The 24,495-nt window shown below is 44.7% G+C and overlaps 1 protein-coding gene across 2 annotated transcripts; it reads left to right on the top strand.

Moving 5' to 3' along the window:
* The first annotated feature begins 12,272 nt into the window (after positions 1 to 12,272).
* On the top strand, positions 12,273 to 23,672 carry ZRANB2 (zinc finger RANBP2-type containing 2). Of its 2 annotated transcripts, none has more exons than XM_064664868.1 (10): positions 12,273 to 12,396; positions 12,929 to 12,981; positions 13,098 to 13,206; positions 14,565 to 14,647; positions 16,130 to 16,206; positions 16,551 to 16,688; positions 17,648 to 17,820; positions 19,623 to 19,709; positions 21,308 to 21,472; positions 21,988 to 23,672. In XM_064664868.1, exons 1-10 carry the CDS (start codon positions 12,341 to 12,343, stop codon positions 22,049 to 22,051), a joined length of 1,005 nt encoding a protein of 334 aa, XP_064520938.1. In that variant the 5' UTR covers positions 12,273 to 12,340; the 3' UTR covers positions 22,052 to 23,672. The 2 variants fall into 2 exon arrangements, with proteins under 2 accessions (XP_064520938.1, XP_064520939.1); XM_064664869.1 differs by lacking the exon at positions 12,273 to 12,396 and adding an exon at positions 12,408 to 12,475.
* Positions 23,673 to 24,495: the final 823 nt, after the last annotated feature.

Here is a 24,495-nt window from a genome sequence, read left to right on the forward strand (position 1 = left end):
TCAACCTTTCTGTTTTAGCACATGGGATATATTTTCCTGTTCTCAGCCCTGACTCAGCCCATCATGGTCCTGACTAGAATCGAGGAGTTAATGGATTAGCAATGCAGGAACAGCTAATTACTGGAACAGCAACATTTTCATGCTTTGGGATATCAGAGGTCATAGAGAACATGCAGAGAAATAGATGTGGTTTTAAATCAAGGCTTTGATGATGAGCTCATTTCAAAGAGTAATTATCAGTGTTAATGCACACCATAACAGGGAATTATTGTGTATGTGGGGTAAAACTTCAGTTCTGGGAGAAACTTCAGCCACACAGCACTTGGCTATTGCAATCAGGTGGTCTTTACAGAATCATGGAATCATTTAGTTTGGAAAAGCCCTTTCAGACCATTGAGTCCAAACAATCCCCAGCACTGCCAAGGCCACCACTGACCCACGTCCCCAAATACCACATCCACATGGCTTTTCAATCCCTCCAGGGATGGGGACTCCACCACTGCCCTGGGCAGCTGTGCCAGGGCTGGACAACCCTTGCCATGAAGAAATTTTCCCAATATCCAACCTGGCACAGCTTGAGGCCACCATTCCCTCTCTCCCGTCCCTTTTTCTCTTGATCTGAATATTGGAATATTACTATATAAATGTCAACACTCCTATGAACAGCAATCAGTGAGAGATGAGCATGGAGGAGGGGGGGGTTTCTAAAGGCATTATGGGGAGATAAATGGAAATACCAGGCATTGCTTTCCATAAACTGTACTGCTGGAAGCTCAGTCTCTAACCTGGGAGCCGGTGAGGTACTTGGCTCATGTTGAGGTTTGACAGCACATCCCTATAACATGAAGAGCTGCTGTCGAAGCAGAAGGAGCTGAAGGAGCCAGGGGAGAAGAAGAGGGGAAATGGAAACAAAGGAAGAACAGACCAAAAGAAAGAGAGTAATTGCAGGCAAGAATTTTCCCATTGGAAATGGAACATGAAGAACTGCACAGGACAAGATTTTTTGTTCTGAACGTACTCACATGAAACCTAAAATTATTCAAATCTTTACATTTTCATCAATGGCTCTAATACATTTTGCTTTTTAATTGTATAAAACCATCTTTTACAAGAGTATCTGTACTTTTTAAAATAAACTGTGGTTTTAAATTTAAAAACCCCTCAACATTATATAAAAAGCTACAGATGGAGGTTTTGTATGCAGTTGTTTGAGTCCTTCACCCACTAAGCACATCCTCACCAGAGACTTGCTGCACCTGCTGTTTTACATCTCTGAATATTTATGGTCCATCCCTGAGGCAGCACAGGCAGGGCTTGATGGGACCATCACAGCACAGAAATGCAACCTTCTGGAAGGGGTCACCAGCCCCCAGGCCCCACGACATCCCACCAGCAGCAACTGCATCCCACCTGCACAGGTACATGGGATAACAGCACCAGGAAGGAATTCCTCCCTGTGAGGGTATTGAGGCCCTGGCACAGGCTGCCCAGGGAAGCTGGGTCTGCCCCATCCCTGGAAGTGTTCAAAGGCAGGATGGACAGGGCTTGGAGCAACCTGGTCTAGTGGAAGTTGTCTCTGCCCAGGGCAGGGGGTGGAATGAGATGAGTTTTGAGTTTCTGTCCAACCCAAACCAGTCCAGGATTCCATGATACCACCAAGACATGCTGCAGGTCCTTATAACCATTTCAATAGGTCTTTCTTTACTCACATCCCAAGTAATTAGAGCCACACTGACATCGTACGAAGGACACACAAGTTCCTTCCACAGATCCACTCAAACCCTGTGCTTTCCCCTGCTCTTCCAAGGCTGGAAGCTGAGGACAAAAATACAAACCCTCGATTTAATAGCTTAAAGGCTCTTGTTTGCAGTAAGAAGGCATTTCCATGCCCAGGGAGACACCAGAGGCATCCCTTTGTCCCTCTGGAGGCTGCAGGAACAAACCCAGCTTTGTCTGGGGAGTGTGGGATCAGCAGAGTCTGCAAGGCACAAAAAATGCCCTGAGACTCCCATTTCACAGGAATGACTTAGGGAATTGTTCTTCATCAATCAAAACAATTCAGGATTCCAAAAAGAAGTTTAAAAAAACCACAAGAGCTGGAAGAACAGCTTAAAAAAGGAAACAGAGTCATGGAATCATTAAGGTTGGAAAAGATTTCCAAGGTCACCAAATTCAATCTTGAACCAAGTACCACCATGCCCACTAAACCATAACACAAAGTGCCACATCCCTCATTCTTTGAACACTTCTAGGGAATGGTCAAGATTGGTCAAAGCTGAGAAGGAACTGGCCAAGAGCAGTGGGAATGGGAGTGAATATATACAGAGGAATCCTTGAAAAATTCAAGATTTAGCCACTTTTAGAGCTGTCACTGGACTTACTCATTTTAGTCAGGAGACTTTAACCTTCAAGAAAGAAAAAACCCCTGTATTTTACCTCAGAAATAAATCAGATTTTCAAAGCCATCTGTGTGGTTTATTTTTGTCTGGAGCGTGTTGCTGTGCAACTTGGAGTGGCAGCACAAAACCTCCCTCCAATTCACTCCATTGTGTTATCCAGATGAGTTTGACTGACCCCACACCCACCTGCCCACATCCTATTTAGTTCCCTGATTTAAACAGCCCAACTACACCATCTTGACCTTCCCTTTGCAGTCCCTTCTCCTCCGCAGGGCTGTGGGAGATGGGGAGACAGACGAGTCCTTAGGCTGGGTATTAAATCTCAAGAGCACTCTTGAGTCTAATTTTGCTGACATTGCGGCACCTTTCCACATAAAGGGTCCCATAGATTCTTGGGGAACAGAAATTGGTTTTCTGAGATGTTTGGATCCAACAAGTAGAATAAAGAGACAGTAATTAAAAAAATATATCTGACAACATGCACTGCTAAATAAAAATATAACATTGAAATGGCTTGGAACAAGGCCTGGAGGGACAGGACCAGGGAAATGGCTTCCCACTGCCAGAGGGCAGGGCTAGATGGGATAATGGGAAGGGATTCTTCTCTGTGAGGGTGGTAAGGCCCTGGCATAGGTTGCCCAGAGAAGCTGCCCCATCCCTGGAAGTGTCCAAGGCCATGTTGGATGGGGCTTGGAGCAATCTGGGATACTGAAAGATGTCCCTGCCCATGGAACAAGATGAGCCCAAACCGGTCTGTGATTTGAAGATTCTTTGAATGCCATTTCCTGCAGCTTTTGCTTTTTCTTCTTCTAATTCTTTTTTCTTTTAATATGAGATAAAATCCGAGTTAACTGTCTCTCTGCAATGTTTGTAAGGGAGCAGAGTGGTTTTAGGGATGGTGGGCAGCCAAGTGAAGCCTGTCTACATGCATGGTGCAGCTGCTGAAAGGCCACTCAGACACAAGAATAAATCTCTGAGTTGTAATTTATTACAAATTCTAATGAAAATAGAGAGAGGAATTTTTATTTCTTCCTTCTCAGCATATGTAGAATTTTAACATGAGCATTTTATTAAAAAGCAGCCAGGATTATGAATCATTCATGGCCACCAAGTGACTCCCACTCGTTGGAAGAATGACCCACACTTGGCTTCTTCACTGGCAACAAATAACACAGCTCTTAATGAACCCAGACAGGTTATTCTGAAGGCGCCCAAGAAGCAAAATCAAGTGGATTTTTAGGATTCAAACAAAGTTATATATTTTGTCAGGATCTCACTGTTTTTTTTTCCTTTTTTGAATAATGAATGGAGTTGTTTTAAGGCAGTGTTAATGCTGGGAGTGCTAGGTGAAGGGATTCAATTGAGAGCCTGTCACAGGCCTCTCTTGTTTCCCTGACAAGAGTTGTCATGTTCCTGTGACACCTGATGCACTGAGCACGGCTGATAAATGGCTTAAAGATGAAACTGTCAGTCTCCATTACCTGGCACAGCAATTACCCAGCACAGGGCCTGGGCTGGGCACCCTTGGGTGCCCCACGGGGAGAGGGAGGGTGGAGGGTGTGGTTGCAGCCCGATGGACCACGGGAGCCACTTCTCAGCCCAGTTCACAGGGTTAGTGTTGCCAAATACTCCAAAATCAGGACAAATAAAACTCTCCAACATCATCTTTTCAGTGTTAAAAATCACAGAGATCATTGAGTCCAACCCATAGCCCTGCACAGGACCATCCCCAAGAGTCACACCATGTGCCCCAGAGTATCATCCAAACACTCCTTGAATGTACTTACAGTTTCAGTACTTTTCCCAAACTGTGTTCTTGTAAGAGGAGCTTATGACAACTTTTTGCTAAACACTGGCTAAAAGTGATTTAAGGCCTAAGACAGCACTTATGATGAATTAAAATAATTAATTAAAAGGTTAATTAAAACCATTAAAAAATTAGAAAGTTATATTATTTCCAACATGGGGTTCATTTCTTTTGCTGGGGTTCAGCAGAGAGAGAGGAGAGCATGAACACAGAGGTGAAGGAAAGACGGAAGGTAAGAGAATACATAGGCCAGGTTGGACAGGGCTTAGAGCAACCTGGGATAGTGGAAGGTGTCCCTGCCCATGGCAGGGGGTGGAACTGGATGGGCTTTAAGGTCTCTTCCAACCCAAACCAATCTGTGATTCTGTGATTCCATGACACCTTTAGCTTTGATGGCACCTCCTGGGAGGTAATTTAAATTGAAAAGTTTCCGGCTGTCAGTGGATTTTAATTCCCCAGATCCCAGCAATGGCACTCCCTTGCTTTGCCACCTCCAATCCCACTGACAGCAAGAGGAACATCTGAAACCCCCATGATGCTGGGATTGCTTCCATAGTGTCCCTTGGATTTCTGGCATTTCGAGGGAGGCTCTGGGAATGGCTGTGCTGTAACCATAGCAACGTGGAGAGTTTGCACAGCACTCAGAATTCCTGTTGTTAACAAAAAGCAGAGTTGTAACACAATAAGGAATCAGAATCACAGACTGCTTTGGTTGGGAGGGACCTTGGAGACCAGTGGGGTTCTACTTCTGGGGGGATGGGGATGTACTGGACTCTGCTGTAGGGTTTGGAGTCACACAAAGCCATGGGTGGTCTGATTCCACCGACCTGCTTCAGGTGGAGACCTTCCAGAAACCCCTCCTGCCCACAGATATAAATCCACACCTCTGCTTCAATCAGTGCCTGCATTGTCCACTGCCAGGAGTTTGTGTTGAACTCAGAATCTGATCCAACCTCATGGAAAAGTGTGATTAATACACCTCAGGAGGTTTTTGGGAAAAAAAGTTCTGTCTTGTGGAGGTGCTGAGCTGTCAGCTCACCGAAATCTCTCCACCTCCTGAGCAGGAGACTTAGCCCCTCTCTGGAGTGAGCTCCAAGTCTGGATTCACTTGACTCTCTTTGGTTTGATTTGAGCCTGAAGTGAACTGAAATTGCATTTGGAACTCCTCATTCTATTTATAATTGTAACTTAAAGAAAACAAAATTTACTCAGGAGTTTTCTTCTACACTAAAAGAAAGAAAAGGGGAAAAAAGCAGATTCTTCTCCTCGTTGGCCATTCATTTCCCTGGAAATAGGGCACTCTCACAATGACTCTGTGTCTGACGTTAGTGTAATTGGTTATCCTGGAAAAAGGGAGACTGTCTTCACTAAAATGGGTGGATCTGAAGGAGAACTGGCTGTAAAAATGAGGACAAGAAATTGCTTTTGCATCCTGGCCAGTGGGAAAACTCCTGGTTCTCCTTGGACATCCCAAGGTTCAGGACACAGGGATGCATCTCTAGGAAGTGACCCAGCAAACCATGGAGGACCCTCTGGACTGTTCACTCTTTGGGGTTGTTCAGTTCTTTACCTAAACCAATCTCTTAAATTTTTTTGTTTGTTTCATTTTGTTAAAACACAATTTGGAGAAGAAGCAAAATATTCCATGTCAGTGAGATGCAAAAGTGAACTCCATTGGGAAGGAGACAGTTCAGCAACCAGAGGAGCCAAACTCTGACTTCAGAGTCCTAAACAGGTGCAATTCCATGGCCTTTAACAAGAACATGGCTCAGAACAGTAATACTCTAGTTAAAATTAGTACAAAAATTTGTCAGTACGGTTTCTTTTGGAATTGTTCCTTATCCTTTAAATGTGCAGCTGGCACATTTCCATCAACTGGGATCTGTGTGAACAGACCATATCACTTGTTTAGAGAGGCAGATTGCCAAAGGAAGAGATACTTTGGCAAATACATTTCATTTACATGTACAGAGTACAAAATTAAAATCGACTGATATGAAGGGGTTAATTATTTCTGGGACCAAGTTACACTTTTGTCGGCTTAACACCAAATTTCAAGGAGTAAACTTGAAATCTGTAGGAGTACCCTGATCTGCAAAGCCTTAAATGACGACTCCTTAAATGATGAACCTTTTCTAACCTGGCTTTAAAATACATATATATTAGATATTTTTACATTCCTCACCTTTATTCCTACATTAAATAAGAATGCCCATTAAATGCTTTTGCTCCCAGAAATTTGTATTCAAAAGAAGCTTCTCTGAACCACAGTAATTAATGTCAATGGGGGCATGATTTATTCTGCATCTCACCTACACAGTGTCCAAATACACTTTTGAAAATGATAAATATTGGCTTATTTATGTATGTTTTTCTCAAACACATCACCGTCCTTTGGGCAGCAGGTTTGGAGAGCATTTCCTGCTTTTCCTGCTGGGAGTCTCGTTCCTTCAGTGCCAGAAGAGCAGAGGGAAAGGGATGATGCTCATCCCTCTCCAACATCATACACGTGTCATCTTTTGAACCAGTCCCTGCTTCCCTGCGCTGTCAGGTGGGAACATTGCAAATGCCTTTTGTGTTTTCCGAAGGTACCAGAGGAAGGAGGTTCCGTGTCCTCACACAATGACCTGCAGGGATCATGGTGCACCAGAAACTAGCTGGAAAAGGACCAAATAACAAGTCTTTGGGGCTTTTTTCTTGTCTGACAGACTCCTCTGATTCTAGACAGGAACCCTGCAGTCCTTTCCTGAAAGACATGCCAGTGGGTCAGAAAAAAGAGGAGGAGACAGAGGAAAAAGGGAAAGAAAAACAGCAACGAGCAACCACAGAGCAGTTCATTGGATAACCATGGGATCAGACTGGGTTGGGTTGGGAGGGCCCTCAAAGTTTGGTTACTTCTCCTGAACAATAAAGAAAACATGACTTTATTCCACATCTGCTCTGAAGACTAAGTTTTAAAATCTAAACCAGTCCTGTGGCTCTAATAGAAATTCCTCCCCTGAGCTGCCAATGTCAAGTAAATTGTGGGCAAATATATGTTTGGATCTTCCTGTCAGACAAGTGACGTGTATCATGAGGCCTGATTTATTCCTGAGGAGGAGCACTGGAACTAAAAAACTGCCTGACAGGTAGAATTTGCTGGAGACAATAACACATCTGTATCAAATTGTGGTTGCAGGAAAGGCTGTTGTCAACAATGGTTGGAGAATGTGTTGTACTGTTTGGGAGTAAACATTTAATTATGAGATATGATCCATCCCCATCATCCCTGCACATTTGACTACTGAAATTTCCTGTTATCCCTCTATCACACGCTGCTGGTGGATGTAAAGGCTCAGAGCAGAGCACGTGGGCAAGGTGTCAAGGCTTCTCCTTTTCAAAGCTGAAGTGGTTTCACACACTGCTCAGGTGAAGTATTTCCTGTTACTGCCTTACCAACGACATGCAAAATACTGAATATCTGGCAGAACAGAAAACAACACAGTAGCCAAAAATAGAAGGTTTATGTAAATCAAGACTTGCAGATCCAAGGTAACTGGTTCTATGATTCTGTTCAACCTCCTTTCACTCCTTTCAGCATCTTCAGCAGGAGGAGGGAAACAGCCAGGAATGATCCACCCTCACTTGGGAAATGCCTGTGGCCTGGACTGTGTGACATATATGTGACAGGAGTTAGAGGGAATTCAACACAGATTGAGTCAGGGCTCACAGGGAGGGCCAGGTGGGGGTTAAACCAGTGGTTGTTGTGGTTGGTTCCTTCACCTGAGCCTACCCTGAAGCCAGGCAGAGACTGAAACACCTCCGCAAGACCCTTCTAGCCCCAGGCTTAGGGGATTTAGTGTCTATTTGCCAACTCTACTGTAACTAAAATATTTCAACTATTATTTCTAACATTTATTTTGTGATATTATGTCCTCTTAGCAAGCTCGAATCACCCTTTAATTATTAAATCACCAAATGACATGTAGTGTTTAACTTTTGAAAAAGTCACATATTGAAGGAAATCTTCCCTCCAAAAGCACAATCAGTTTGAGTGACATGGAATCATCACAGAATCCCAGACTGGTTGGGGTTGGGAAAGGCCTTAAAGCCCATCCAGTTTCACACCCTGCCATGGGCAGGGACACCTTCCACTATCCCAGATTGCTCCAAGCCCCGTCCAACCTGGCCTTGGACACTTCCAGGGATGGGGCAGCCACAGCTTCTCTGGGCAACCTGTGCCAGGGCCCCACCACCCTCACAGGGAAGAATTTCTTCCCAATATCTGATCTAAATCTAAGCCTCATTATTCGCTTGAAAAACTTGATGATCAAACATCTGTCACACCTGAAAACTGAAATAAACCGTGGAAAACCAACTCTCCAGCTGCCCTGGTGCATCCTAAAACTTTCCAGCGCAGCATTCCTTGGATTTCATGGTAAACCCCAAGCCCAGGAGTGTCCTGGGTGGTTTATACACCTGCACTTCCCAACACAGGCACTACATCTTCCCCATTCCTCGTTTAAACAAGGACCTGTCATGTTGTGATGTTGAAATCCAAACAGTCAAGCCCCCCCTGTTCCGTGTCATTCAGTGCCTGTGAAATTACAGCAACACAAATGGGGTCTCACAATAGTCACACTGCACCTGATGGAAGCACACTGCACTCCTTTAGCTCCAAGAGCTTGAATTATTATTATTAGTGTGTCTTGGAAAGCATCAACGATGTATTAAGTGCTTTAAAGTGATGCTTAAAAACCTGGGAGCCCCGAGCTGCCGAGTAAAGAGCGTGGTATGAACACAGCACACAGGAAGGGATGGGAAGGGATGGAGGAACAGAAACTCTGTTTAATTACCTGACTTTGATCTCTCTGCCCTTTGTACCGTTTAGTTTTTCTTCAGGAAACTGATTTTCAGGGCTTGTTGGGAGGAATTGGCTGTCTAGAGCTGGGCCAATTAACCAGTTTTCTGCACATTGATTCATTCTCAGCTGCTCGGTTTCATTACGTTAAAATGATGGCTGATGTATTTCTCATTTACTGGGTTATTATCAATTCTTTATCCTCGTTTGAAGGCCAAATGTACTGTGATAGAAACAGGAATCCAATAAAAGTGTTCACAAGCTATTGGGAAACAGGGACCAGACATTGAAATGGAGCTTTGGATGAGAAACATGGGAAAAGAAGAGCGGTACAACAAAAACCTAGGATAAAGCTTGAACAGCAGATTGTGTCTGGTCACAGTGTCCCTCCACACTGAGGGATTCCAGGTCCTACCTTGTCCACTTGGGCCTTGTTTTAGTCATAAATTAAAAGTTTTGGTTATTTTTCAGTACCTTGTTGGTTTTTCAGCTTTTAATAGAAGCTGTGGCTGCCTCATCCTTGGATGTGTCCAAGGTCAGGTTGGACAGGGCTTGGAGCAACCTGGGATAGTGAAACATGTCCCTGCCCATGGCATGGGGTGGGACAAGATTAAGGTCCCTCCCAACCCAAACTATTCTAGGATTGTATGAATATTTCTGGTTTGGAAATAAATTGAACAAACAGAGGTTACAAAACCACTCTCTCGGCACACACAGGGAAACACATCAAAATTACCACGTATGCCCAGTCAGAGCCTCCCCAGGCAACTCCTCCAGCAGAAAACAAACACTACTAACTATTCTTATTGTGGTAACTTTTATAATATTTAAACCTGAAATTATTACCAGGTGAAAGGCAGCTTTGCCTGTGCTTGGTTTTAAACAAGGTCTATTCTGGTTCATTTCTTGGACTTGACAGTCTTCAAGGTCTTTTCCAACCTTAACAATTCTATGATTCTATGACTCCTTGATTGTTTGGTTTCATGAATCTATGATTCCATGATACTATGATTCCATGATTCTATGATTCCATGATTCCAAGCATATTGAAGTTCAATTCAACTCTCACTGAAGTCAACAGATACCAGTTTTTCCTCCAACATTCCAGTTTTTTTGCTATACAGAAGGGCATCACAGCAGCAGCCCTTCCATCACTCATTAATTTATTCCCTAAGACCAGACAGTTTTGTGCCGCTGATATTACACTTTATGGCAGATATTCCCATTTTTGTGACAGGCTCTTCCCTGAAGGCACGCAAGAATGAATCAACTGCCGGCCCACGTTGCAATTGTTCCCTCCCTCCACCTCTCCTGACATCAGCAGAGCCTCCCCCAGGAAACCACAGGAGCAGCTGGGTGGTGCCTGTTTGTCAGGAACAGGCAGGGAATACTGGGAAAATCCTGATCAGAGGCATGTCCTGGGTAGTCCTGCTACATCCCAACAGCTCCATATCCTGTGCCACGTGCAGCCCAAAACAATCTTGTGCTCAGTTCCCAGTGCCAACCACACATGGGCACACTGAGGATATTTTTTATTAGACTTACCAATATATTGGATTTAAAACATCTCCCCTGACTTCCATGAAAAAGCAGGGGTTTTTTTCATGGAAAACACATGTTCCTCAAGTGCCACCTGCTGTATTGACTGAAGCAGGACACGGCAGCAGTGAACTCTTCCAGCATTTCACACAGCCTTGTTCCAAAATCCAGCACTTCTCCAGCAGCAGGGAAACACAGGTTCTGTCCTTCCTGACTATTATGGACATTCCCTAAGTGGGAATTTGTTCCTAGCCCCTGTGGTACAGCAGATGCCCCAGCATGTTTTTCCACACTGGTTTATACTTCTATAAATAACCAGCAATAACACTGTCACCTTGCCTCATGATGTGATAAAAACCAGCTTCGTACCCAGATTCCAGATTTTTTCACAGGATGTGACTACAAGAAGGAGAGGGAATAAAAATTGCCAGGAAAGTAGCATTTGCTATAAATAAACATATTGCATGGATGTAATTAGGTAATGCTGGTCCACTTGAACACAGGTCATTCCCAGTCAAAAAAAACAGGGAAGAGGGATCAGAGGTTGTTTGGAAGGAGCTGCCAAGAGAGCACCATGTCCAGCCCGGGCACACACAGGGAACAAGGAATGGTGCCCCACCACTGACACAAACCCACCAGCAAACCATGGGATGGGTCAAAATAAAAGAATATTTATTTAAATAACGAATTTCCTTGGACACTCTAACATCAATAGTCATCCCAATGTGTCATTCAAATATTGGGAAATAGTTCTTCCCTGAGGGTTGTTGGGCACTGAACGGGCTCCCCAGAGCAGTGGTCACAGCACCAAGGCTGCCAGAGCTCAAGGAGTGTTCAGATGATCCTCTGGGGCACCTGGTGTGACTCTTGGTCCTATGCAGGGCTGAGGGTTGGATTGGATGATCCGTGTGCGTCCCTTCCAGCTCAGGATGCTCCATGATTCTGTGATATTTGGAATGCTCTGTCTGTCCCTATGGGGATTTCACTGGGGCCACCACAGAGGGAAACCAGCCCCAACCTCATGTGTTCGCTGGGGGAAGAACCTTTTTCTGAGATCCAACCTAAACCTGCCCTGACACAACTTCAGGCCACTCCCTTGGTCCTGTCCCTGGTCCCCACAGAGCAGAGATCAGTGCCTGCCCCTCCTCTTCCCCTCCCAAGGAAGTTGTAACTGCAATGAGGTCTCCCCTCAGTCTCCTCCAGTTGAACAGACCAAGTGCCCTCAGCGGCTCCTCACACGGCTTCCCCTCAGAGCCCTTCCTCATCTTCGCTGCCTTCCTTGGAGTCCTGGAATGCTTTGGGTTGGGAGGGACCTTAAATCCCATCCAGTCCCACCCCCTGCCATGGGCAGGGACACCTTCCACTATCCCAGGTTGCTCCAAGCCCCGTCCAACCTGGCCTTGGACACTTCCAGGCATGGGCAGCCACAGCTTTTCTGGGCAACATGTGCCAGGGCTTCACTATCCTCTTCTCCCCAGTATCCCATCTGACCCTGCCCTCTGGCAGTGGAAACCCTTCCCAGTGTCCCTGACCCCTGTTCCCAATTCCCTCTCGGAGACCCTTTGCTTTCCCCCTTCTCCTTCCGCCAGGGGGCGCTCGCGCTCCCACCTCCCTCTTCCCTGGTCTCAGGCGTCCGCGGCGATGCCTGACAGAAACAGACGCGGTGTGGGCGCGGCGCGGGTGCAGGCGCGCCGCGGGCAGCCCGGCGGCGCAGGGCCTGGGTCCTTCGCTCGGCCCGGCCCCGCTCGGCCCGAGATGGCGGCGAAAAACTTCCGCGTGAGCGACGGGGACTGGATCTGTCCCGACAAGAAGTGAGGGAACGGGAATGGGAGTGAGAATGGGAACGGGGAATGGGAACGGGAACGGGGACTGGATCTGTCCCGACAAGACGTGAGGGAACGGGAATGGAAATGAGAATGGGAATGGGAACGAGGAATGGGGAATGGGAACGGGGTCTGGATCTGTCCCGATAAGAAGTGAGGGAACGGGAATAGGAATGAGAACGGGAACGGGGGATGGGAGAGAGGAATGAGGACTGGATGGGGGACGGGGAACGGGAACAGGACCAGGAACCGGGACGGAAACGGGACCGACCCACCGGGAATGGGGCAGAGGATGGGAACGAGACTGGGAATGGGGCAGGTAGTGGAAGCGGGGCAGGGGGAACCGCCGGATCAGGGGTGTCACAGCCCCGACCAGGTAGGGACTGAGCAATTTCGCGTTGGGTTCGGGACAAATTGGGTTAAATTGGGCCACATTCGGGTTCGATCCAAGGGGTCCGAGCCTCCCGTGTGCCGTTCCCAACGTTATTGATCCAATTCCTCGTGATCTGTCCCGTCCCAGGTGTGGGAATGTGAACTTCGCCAGGAGGACCAGCTGTAACAGATGCGGGAGAGGTGAGTGCCGGGACAGAGCCCTCCTCCCCCTGCACTGCGGCCCCCCTAAAACAGCGCTAAACCTTCCCCGTTAGCCCCGGACTGTCTGAGAGCCCTTTGTTCCCTTCCCTCCCCAGAGAAGACGACGGAGGCGAAGATGATGAAGGCGGGAGGGACAGAGATCGGGAAGACGCTGGCAGAGAAGAGCCGGGGGCTGTTCAGTGCCAACGACTGGCAGTGCAAAACGTATGGCCCAGACACCAAACACACCCTGGGGGGCTGTGAGTCCTTGTGCTGCTGATACCAGAGAGCAGACCCGCAGCGGGGGGAAGCTGTGGGGGTGCCTCTCGTTGGCTGCACAGCACTTCAGTAATGTGGCAGCAAAAGGGTTTAAATGTCAGGACTGCACAGGTAACAGGACAAGTTTGTCCTTGATAAGCTGAGACACTTCCCAGGTTTGGAGGGAATGTGGAGATTGGAGTAACACCCCCGTTGCAGGGCAAGGAGCTGCCTTCCGCATGAGTGCGGTGAGGCCCTGGCACAGGTTGCCCAGAGAAGCTGTGGCCGCCCCATCCCTGGAAATGTCCAAGGGCAGGGTGGACAGGGCTTGGAGCAACCTGGTCTAGTGGAAGGTGTCCCTGCCCATGGCAGGGAGTGGGACTGGTTGGGCTTTAATGTCCCCTCCAACCCAACCCAGTCTGAGATTCCATGAAGTTCCCTAAATATCTAATGAGCAGAGTTTATCACACAGGTGAAGGCTTGGATGTTTCTCCAGGCCATCAGTTGAAAAAATTAACGTCTGTGTTAGAGAATGACAGTCAAACATTATTTGAAAGGTGCCTTCTGGGTGCTGTAAGAGGGAAATGCAGATGTGGAAGCAGAGAACTGCAGCTGTGCACTGGGGCGTGACCACAGAGTGTGTCCAGAGAAGGGAACAGAGCTAGGGAAGGGTCTGGAGCACCAGGAGCAGCTGAGGGAGCTGCAGGGGCTCAGCCTGGAGAAAAGGAGGCTGAGGGGGGACCTTCTCACTCTCTGCAACTCCCTGACAGGAGGGTGGAGCCAGTTGGGTTCGGGCTCTGCTCCCAGGGAACAAGGGACAGGAAAAGAGGAAACAGCTTCAAGCTGTGCCAGGGATGGTTCAGGTTGGATATTGGGAAACTTTCTTCCTGGAAAGGGTTGTCCAGCCCTGGCACAGCTGCCCAGGGTAGTGTTGGAGTCCCCATCCCTGGAGGGATTTAAAAGCCATGTGGATGTGGCACTTGGCAACATGGGTTAGTGGTGGCCTTGGCAGTGCTGGGGAATGGTTGGAATCAATGGGCTCGGAGGGCTTTTCCAACCCAAACTATTCTGTGATTCCATGACCATTAGTCCTATGGTAGCATTTTTGTTAACTCATCTGAAGTGTGGAAATAACGAGAAATTTTAATGCTTTTTGTGTAATCTTGCCTCTGTCCATGTGCCTGCCCACTTGCCTGGTGATTGCACATCTTTCCCCTGATTTGTCCAGTACAGTCACCTTCCAAAGTGTCTCAACACTTCACCTTTTTATTTCCAATCTGAAACAAAACATTTCTTACTCCTGTTTTGTTCCTTTTCCCCTGAAGGTGTGGCAACGTGAACTGGGCCAGGAGATCAGAGTGTAACATGTGCAACACCCCAAAGTACGCCAAGCTAGAGGAGAGGACAGGTGAGATCTGTGTGGATTAAATCCTGAAATTACCGTCAGAAAATAGCTTTGTAAATCAGAATGGAAGTTAAGGAATTTCACAGCTAGGTTCTTTGCCGTGATAAGTTTTGGTGGTGTGTGAAGTGATGGTTTAATGTGGAAAATCAGGGAATATTCAGCTTAAACCGCCTCCATGTTTGATTTTGATGCCAGGACATTTGGGAGCAATGTTTTATTCCTGTCCCAAAGGGCTGGGGCGTGTGTGGTATCCATGTGCAGAGGGCTGGGCTGTCCCAGGGCAGGTTTGAGGCTCTGCAGATAAGGCTGTTATCTCCCCAGGAGGGCTGGTCACACCAGGACCCAGTTTCAGCTCCTCCTGCACGAACATGAGCCCAGAGGTAACTGGAGCAGGATCTCCTTACAGCTCTCTGACACTGTTCCCTCTGCATGTGGGATCAGGCAGGGGATTCAATGCACGGAGTGGAACAGGGCAGGGAACTTTCTGCACAGAGTGGAACACAAATGCATAGAAAAAAAATAGAAGCCTGGAGAAGAGCCTAGAGCTCATTATTCAAAAGGAAAAACAATATTTTAATATTCTTATTTATTTTTGTAAAAATGGTAAATATTAAAGAATATAATTTAATTGTGTTTCATATAATTATTGTGATGTGCAATTTATTAAAGTATTTATTAAATAATTTATTGAAGTGTTTAATAATTAATTGATAAAATACTTCCAGTGGAAGTTGTCCCTGCCCAGGGCAGGGGGAAGGAATGAGAAGGGCTTTGGTCCCTCCCAGTCCAAACCAGTCTGGGATTCCCTGATACTTAGTATTTAATGAATTATTGGAGTTCTGCTGTCCTGCAGAGGACATTGGCAGACACGTGCAGGACACCCAGCGTGTTACACACTCTAGCAGTAAATTACAAAGTCAGCTGAAATGACAATGAGCCCTTGGAATTTTCCACTCCATTGTGAAAAGAAACAGGAAAGGAATAGAAATATTCTTAAGGCAAATTTTGGCAGTTGTACAACTGTGCAGCTGCATATACATATATATATGTAAATATACACACGCACTCCCCTTGTGTTCCTCTCACTCCTTTCCCAAGTTGGCTGCTCTGAGGTGAGATTCCAGTTTTTGAGGATGGTGCCCTTTATTCCCAGCCCTTGGAGACACTGCAGAGCCCTTTGGGAAGCTGGTTGCTTATCACAGCTGTAATCCTGAAATAGTTTTTATTCTTTTTCCATTCCTTTAAACATTGTTGCTGCTGTGCTGGTTGTATGTCTTAGCCTATTTTCTCAATTAGGTTTCCGAGGAACTGTATTTAATAAATGTGTGTGGGAACAATTCATGTTCCTCCTGAGATCCTATTACGTCCTTGTGGCATATTTATAATTCCATGAAGGCTTCCAGAGCCTCTGTGGAAGTTTATGGGTTTGATGCAGCTGAATTTGGTGCAGCTCAAGAGATTGTCCTGTTTTATCCCTTTTTAAAGGCTACGGAGGAGGATTTAATGAACGGGAGAATGTGGAATATATAGAACGGGAAGAATCCGATGGAGAGTATGATGAGGTAAGAGAAGGTGCAGGGATTACTCTGGAGAGACACGTGTTGTGCCAGATGTTCAGCAGTGTTTTCTAAGGATATTCCGTAAAATTAAAATATAAAATGTTCAGATTTCCATTCATCTTCTCTGTTGATTCTAATTGTCCCGAAGACAAGCATCTCTCTCTCTCTCTCTCTTTCTAAAAAGTTTCTTGTTGCTAATTGATGTTTCATGATCCTCCCCTTTCCCTTTGAGCAAGATCTTATTTTAAATTGATGTAAATTTTTTTCTCATCGAAGTTTTATCACAAAATGCAGTTGGTGATTATTTTTTGATTAAATCATATTCTGATGGCATTAAAATGTTGTAGTTTGGGCGCAAAAAGAAAAAGTACCGAGGGAAACCAGTGGGTCCTGCGTCCATCCTGAAGGAAGTGGAAGATAAGGAATCTGAAGGGGAGGATGAGGAGGATGAGGATGAAGATCTCTCCAAATATAAATTGGATGAGGTAGGATGGTTATTTTTAAATTAATTACTTTTTAATCATTATTATAGCGGGGAAGGTCTGGTCTGTATTTTTAGCTGTCTTTAGAGCAGCAACCCTTGGAATAACAGTGCCCAAAGCTGCTGTGAAAGATGAGCACAAGCTCTACTTTGTTCTAAATACCTGCATCCAGAAATTTATAACTTCTTAAATCATAAATTGTAAGCTTATCTGAGATCAGAGTCCAAAATTCCAATGTCTTTATTTGGAACCTTTATGTGTGGTTACCATATATAGGGAATGCTCTTGAGTTTTCTTCTTAGGCTTTTAAAAGCACGTCATTATAAAATGAAATAAAATATTCAGGGTTTTTTTTTCATCTTTGCTGAAATATATGAGCATCACTTATTGGGTTGTCCACATCTTCAGACAAGAGTCCTGCAGAAACATGTGCATATGGCTGCGTTTTGTACATCAGTCACCAAATTTTGCATGTGAAACAAGTCTCTGCAGAATTGGGAGATTTGGTTAACTTTGGTTATAGATAAATATAGATAAATACAAAATATACATATATAAATAAAAAATAGACATCTATAAATATAAAATATGCATGTGTAAATATAAAATAGGCATATATAAATAAAAAATATACACATAGATATATATACAAAAATAAAAGTATATATATATATCTTTGGTTATTGATTTTGAGTCTGAAAACTCTTTCAGGCACTCATTTAAAATGGTAAAAATGTTTTTTCATTAACTTCATTAAATAACAAAAAATGTGATTTCATGTGGGGTTTTATTACTTTGAAACACAAATTTTCAGTCACTCCTTAAAATTAGGAGATCTAAATAAATTCAATTTAATTTTCAAAGGTTGGAAAACACAAATAAACCATAGAATAAGTACAAACCGCTAAGTGAAGAAAAAATAAAGCCATTCCTGAAGTGTTTCTTGTCTGTGCCTTTCCCAGGATGAGGATGAGGACGATGCTGACCTGTCCAAGTACAACCTGGATGCCAGTGAGGAGGAGGACAGCACCAAGAAGAAGAAGCCCACCCGGCGCAGCCGCTCCAAGTCCCGCTCGTCCCACTCCCGCTCCTCCTCGCGCTCATCCTCTCACTCGAGCTCAAGGTCCAGGTCCAGGTAAACGGGTACAGGTCCAGGGTAACGCCAGGCAAAATGTCAGTATCTAACTTCCTTCTTTACTTGTTTTTCTTGATTGCCTTACAGTTGTAGTTAATGATGTGAATGATTCTGTGTACAGGATTTACGAAGGGGGGACGATGCTCTCTCTGCCCTCTGGGGAGGCTCTGTGGGTCTTGTTTCTTGTTGTAGTGAATTTAAGTTGATGTTTGATGAAATCCTCCAAATAATTTTAAAAATAGAAATTATTTTCAGGGTTTTGAGGCTTGTTGGCCGTGTGTGGTTCAGTTGTTGAACAGAGGGTGGCACTGCTGGAGTGGGAGGATGTGGCAGAAGGGGCAGTGATGGTGCAGTCCAGGCAGATTCAGTGAAAGGATGGAATTCCTGGGAATAAAGACAAGAAACTTGAACTTAGTTTGATGGCAAGTGACAAATCCTAAAGTACGGTGGTAATGTTGTCAGAACCTCTCCATCCTGGAATTGTTCCAGGCCAGGTTGGATGGGGCGTGGAGCACCCTGGTTTAATGGAAGGTGTCCCTGCCCATGGCAGGGGGTGAGATTTGAGTTCCCTCCCAACTCAAACCAATCTGGGATTCTCTAATAACACTGAAGGTTTATGTGGGACCACACAAAGCTCTGCTTAAGGCAGACTTAAGTTCTGTCATTACTCTTTACATTCAGTAATAAATGAACAGTTCAATCAGTGCTCTGTAAACATGTGATGGAAATCATGGTGTAGCTTTTGAGCTGCCCTGTAACTAATACAAGGAGAATCTGATAGGTTTAAGAGCTAAAATATGTACTAGCTCACAGGGTTATACATAAAATTCATATATATATAAAGTTCAAGTTTCTTCTGATCTTCCCAGGTTTTTAACTGCCCCTCTCTGCTCTCACTGCAAATGTGAAGTAAAAAGTAGTTTGTCGTAAGATTTCAACTTCCTGTTGAATATTTTGCTTTTGACTGCAGTTAATGGAAATATCAGTGCCATTTGTGGATACTCCTCTGTGGTTTTAAAAGGGTTTCAATGTATTTTCTAGTTAGCATGTGTTCACACTGCTGGTGTCCTGCCCAGTAAAGTGCGAAAGCCATGGTAACAGTATAAACTGAGAGATTAACAGCAAGTAGAATATGTTTTTCCTGAAAATACTATGAGAATTTGATTGCAAAGCCTCCTTTTACAATGATTGCTGTGAGTCCTCTGCCATTGTTACATATCTCTTGTGGTTTGTGCTTTAAAAGAAATCCATCAGTGAAAAATTGGAACGTGGTTTTGGTCAGTTACAAGTCATGTTAGATCTGGCTGTGTTTTAGCCCCAAATTAACTACTTAATTTTTAATGCAGGGGAAAATCTTTATGTGAATTAGAAGTTGATTACAAAATGCTTCTGAGAGCTGACTGGGGGAAAAATTGAGCTGGCCTTTCCTAATGCTCTTATCTGCTCTGCTTTTCAAAGAAACTGATGGTTTTCCAATTAAGGCACAAATTAAGGCACTGACTTCATGAAATAATTAATAGATAAGCAGTTATTTCTTTTTTCCAAGTAACTGCGATCCTGTTTAATTGTTGTGCTTTGTTTTAGGAAACACAATCTAAAGCTGACTTTATAAATATTTAATGCATCATCTTACTATGTTAAGGTGTCTGGTTTAAAATGTGCTGTGGTGATATGGGGGGGCAGGAAGAAATTGTCACCTTAGCAACTCAAATTGTGTTGCTGCATCGTGTCTCTGCTCAGAGAGCAGTTACTCTGCTAAATGCAAGTCAGACACTGGAAAAAAATCTTCCATGTTGTTGCAGGTCCCATTCAAGGAGTTCTTCCAGTTCCAGATCAAGATCTCGTTCCAGTTCCAGAGAACAGTCTAGATCTCGTGGGTCGAAATCCAGGTGAATGAGGTACCGCTCTGTCCTTGCAGAGAGGAAAGGGCAGAAGGACCAACCTTGTTGAGTTCATCGTAAAGTTGTGCTGGTCAGAGAAACATTAACTTGTTTTTATCTTGGAAGTCAGAATCCCTGGGGTCTCTGCACGAGGCTGTTGCCACCACAGATGTGTTTGTGGAGAAGGCGAGGTTTTGGTGGAAGAGGTTAAGTCTAGCCTAAGCCAGCCGAGCGGACGCCACAGATCTGCAGTGTGGAGGAAGAAGGATTTGAGTGCCTGGTCCTGCTCCAGGCATTTTGGGTGCTTTTATTGTTTCCACTTGGGCTGCTTGGTGTGGAAGAGAGTTAGAAATTGCACTGTACTTGTGGTGTTGTGTTTAGTGCTAATTCCATACCTTCCACGAGGCACTGCGGCCGTCATCCTTATAAACTTGGGGGTTGTGTGAAAGGGTTGATGGCAAATGCTGTGAGGAGCTGAGAGCAATTAGAGCTGAGTTCTGTAGAGCTGTCACTGAGCTGTGCAGGGCAGAGTAACAGGAGCACACTGGAGGTGTCCTTGCACATTGGCAGAACATTCCCTGTGTGATGGATGAAGAAATGTCCCTTTTTCATGCACGCAGAGAGAGAATCCCAAAACTCTAAATAAGGAAGCTTGAGTTGGGAAGAAGGATCACAAATGGTGCCACCACCCTTTGGTGGCAGGAGCGTGCTGTGGATTGTCATGTGAGGGTCAGCACAGGATGGAATCCGTGCTTTTGGGAAGAGGAGAAGGGTCCCTGTGCCCCCACTAGAGACTGAAGGGGCTCCTCAGCTGAGCTGGGTTGTTTGAGGTGCCACATGGCCATTTACAGAGTGTCCCCAGCACATTAGCTTGGCATTTTATGTCATTTTGAAAGGACAGTTTAGGATTTTTTAGCTCTTACTTTTTCCACAAGTGTTTTTTTCCTTGGTTTTTTTTTTTAGAAAGCCAAAGTGATTTTTGAGTGCTGTAAGTGAAGACGGTTCATTTTATTTTTTTTATGTCAAAATTACTGTATTCTAAGACTTTTTTTAAAATATTTTTACTATATTCTAAAAGGCTTTTTACATTATTTTGGCGGAGGAAGATTTCAATCTCTACACAGATTTATTCTGCGATTTGTAAATATACTTTCTGAATTTTTTACTGTTTTAGTCAAATCTCCAGTGTGAAATATCCATTAAGATATGAAATGAAACGGGATTAAATGAGCTTTAGATCTCTGGGGGTTTTTTCGCTTTCTGAATTTAACTGCTGAGAAAGGTCCTTACAGAGGCAATTTCCTGGCCCAGTCTCCCAATGCTTTTTTTGTCAAAATGGGTCGTTTTGGTGAATGCTGGGAAAAGCTTTCCAAACCATTGGTGGCCCATTTATCAAGAAACACTATTTAGCAAAATTTATTCAGGAAGGTACCTGGCAGAAGTTTTACTGGCAGAACTCAGGAGTAAGTATGGAAGCCCCCCCATTTGCTTTACAGAGCACTGGTGTAGAGTAGTGAATGTTCATGAAAACTGTCTCTGTCTGTTCTTTCTTTGTGCTTTCTCTGTGATACCAGAATTAAATCTGATTTATTTCTTAATCAATAAAGATCCAGCTCCAGGTCCTACAGGGGGTCTTCCACCCCAAGGAAAAGATCTTACTCAAGCTCTCGCTCCTCATCCTCCCCCGAGAGAGGCAAGAAGAGAAGCCGCTCTAGATCCTCTTCATCTGGTGATCGCAAAAAAAGACGATCGAGATCACGGTCACCCGAAAGGTTTGGGTTTATGTAGAATAAGAATGGGTGTATTGAAATGTGTGATTTTTTATTTTATTTATTCTGAAGGACTGAGATTCACTGGGAAGGAATTGAATCTGATCAGTTATTCTGAGAGTAAAAAATAGTTTTCTCACTTCCCCTACTCTTACTTCTTGTTAAACCCTCTGTAATTGTTTTTTTTAATTATTTTTCCCCCCCTCCAATGAAATTCCTCCTGGTAGGAGCATGTTCCGTAGAAAGACCTGGCTCACCCTTCTTTCAGCGTGTGAAAGTGTTACTGTGTACATTATTGAATTATTTTCATAAGTAAATATTGCATTTAGAAATTGTATTCTACTCTCAGTATTAAACTTAGACTTTTAGTATTAAATTAGTAGCTTAAAGTTACTCAATAAGGCCCCTATCAGATATACTTGGCTTCCAGCTATTGTAGGATGCAGACTGCTCAGAGTAGATGCCAAAATTCATTTCCACTTATTTCTTTGCATGCTTTCTCCATTTGTATCTTGCAGACGCCGCAGATCATCCTCCGGATCCTCCCATTCTGGTTCCCGTACAAGTTCTAAAAAGAAATAATGTATTAAAGCTCACATTTACAAAAAAACCCACCAAAATTCCAGTCAGTGCATGAGACATTTTTAAGAAGTTGGTGTCTTACTTGGTCAGAAGTGCTAAATCTGCTAGTAGAGGTGCATGTCTGTCCTTGCTTTCTGGCAAACTGCAGCTTTGTTCATCCATGACCCAAAACGTGAGGTAGCATTTTAAGCCATAAACTCCCCCGGCGGAGGTGGGAGGTTCTGTGGTGTGAGCGAGGGGAGGGTTATTATTTTTAAAGATCAGTTCCTCCATTTCTGGCTCCCTCAGATGTAGGAGCAGGTTGGGAATGTCCTGATCCCACTCTGCTCCTGGACTAAAGCCGTGTGAGGAGGACCCCTTGAGCTTTTTTTAGCCACCTCTGGAGCGTGTGATGGAGCTCCCATGGGACCACAGCATAGGGTAGGGCTGGAGTCACCTGGGGACAGTGTGAGGGCTTAGGGCTAAGATTTGTTCTTGTTCCATGTTGAAGTACCAGTGTAGATGGACACCCCTCTCTAGCAGTGCTCAGTGCAAAGCAGCTCTTAGACCCCCCAGTCCATCATGATTCCATAGAGGGAATTAGCCTTCATTGTTGGGAAGCGAGGATGTTGGAGATAGAAGTTCTTTGCTGCAGCCAGCAAAGGGCCTGTTGGCTGTGGTGGTTTCCTGACCCTGGACTCCATGATCCTTTTACAAACGGATCATTTAGGATCTGGTCCTGCCATGGAGGAGTTTGGAACTAGCTCCTTGGAATCAAGGGAAGCTTCCGCAGGCCGCATGTAAAATTCCCTTTGGGGCTGACTAAAATTTTCAAGGTATCTCAATTTTATTTTTCTTTCAAAAAATGAGAATGAATAAACTGTGTAGAAGGTTCTGGCTTCTTAAATGTGTTCTTCATCAATCATTCTTTTTTCCTGCAACATAATTTATGGCTTAAAATGCTTTGTGGAATCCATTTTAGTATAAAACTTGGTCTCTCTTGAGCTCCGTTTGGTTAAGAAAGGTTTAAGTCTTCAGTGCCATCGCAAGGTAAGTATGGTGAGGAAAATTAATTTTAAGCAAACAAAGAGCAATATATCTGCATTTATTTCAATAGTAAAACTCCCAAACCCAGATTTGCTGCTTTTTTCAGTAAACTGCACAGAAACAAACGGAGCAACATTCAAAAACTCCATTCTACTCTTTTTTTCCTTTTTTTTTTTTTTGAGACGTCTTTTGGACTGGTCTAGAAGCGAAATGTTTTTGGTGTAGAACTATTTTGGTAATCTTTTTGCAGAAAAAAAAATGCAGTTTCTTTAATGCTTTCTTTTCTCTCTAATTTCGATGCTAAATGTGTGTAGGTTGCACAAGAGCAGATTAGTCTGTAACTGTGCCTCTGACTTCAACGTCCAACTACTAAAGTGTACAACTCAGATCAAGTAGACGCTCTGTTGTTAGCATTGGGGTTTTCTTGTGCTTTGTATTCCAATTGTTGCTGTACTTAACAGATGAGGGGGGTTAAAGTTAGCAACTCATAGGCCACAGGCAAAGGAGAACAATGGGTTCATTTGGCTTAGAGAATGTGTAAGGCAAAATGATGCTGTAGACAAGTGTAAATAAAACCTGTGAGTCAACTGTGCAATGAGTGCTTTGTCTTGGGGACACACCCCCCCCCCTCCTTGTCACCTGCACCGGCAGGGACTCCATGGCTGGAGTCCCACTTAGCTGGCCAATAGATCTGTTTTCAGATCAGTTCAGTTCTTTAAGTTCTGAAAATGTCTTTGGCTTTCAACAGCAGTGCATTCAAGCTGAGCTTTTATAAAGCTTCAGGGTGTTTCCATAGGAACATGGAATATTCTGAGTTGGGAGGGACCCACAAGGATCATCCAATCCCACTCCTGGCCCTGCCCAGGACACCCCAGCAATCCCACCCTGTCCCTGTTGTCCAAACACTCCTTGAGCTCTGTCAGCCTTGGTGCTGTGACCACTGCCCTGGGGAGCCTGATCAGTGCCCAGCCACCCTCTGGGGGAAGAACCTTTTCCTGATATCTGGCCTAAATGGATGAAATGACAGAGTAAGGTTCAGCCTGTCCCTCACCCTGTAAGAATCCTATAAGTCACTGCTGCCCCATCCCTGAAAGCGTTCAAGGCCAAGTTGGACGGGGCTTGGAGCAACCTGGTCTAGTGAGCAGAACAGGCTGGGCTTTAAGGTCCTTCCCAACCCAAACCAGTCTGGGATTCTTGGATACCTGGTGTCTTTTACTCAGGTATCAGAAAAGCCTTCTTAAAAAGTAAATTTTGAAAATCAAGCACTGACTGATGGACTCCAGGATTCCCAGGACTCTGTGGGCTGTCAGGGGAGGGGATGGAAGTTCCATTCTCTGTAAGCATCTTGCTTCAGCTTCCCCAATATCCAACCTGAACCTCTTCTGACACAGCTTGAGGCCGTTTCCCCCGTCCTGTCC

Source organism: Pseudopipra pipra, chromosome 9 (genome assembly GCF_036250125.1).
Source record: "Pseudopipra pipra isolate bDixPip1 chromosome 9, bDixPip1.hap1, whole genome shotgun sequence".
NCBI lineage: Eukaryota > Metazoa > Chordata > Aves > Passeriformes > Pipridae > Pseudopipra > Pseudopipra pipra.

Bases quoted from the DNA above. Each gene is read 5' to 3' on its own strand.
- ZRANB2 (XM_064664869.1), top strand. From the start codon at position 12,411: ATGGGAGTGAGAATGGGAACGGGGAATGGGAACGGGAACGGGGACTGG. The intron at 17,821-19,622 runs GTAAACGGGTAC...ATGTTGTTGCAG, and splicing joins AGCTCAAGGTCCAGGTCCAG to GTCCCATTCAAGGAGTTCTT. The intron at 19,710-21,307 runs GTGAATGAGGTA...TAATCAATAAAG, and splicing joins TCTCGTGGGTCGAAATCCAG to ATCCAGCTCCAGGTCCTACA.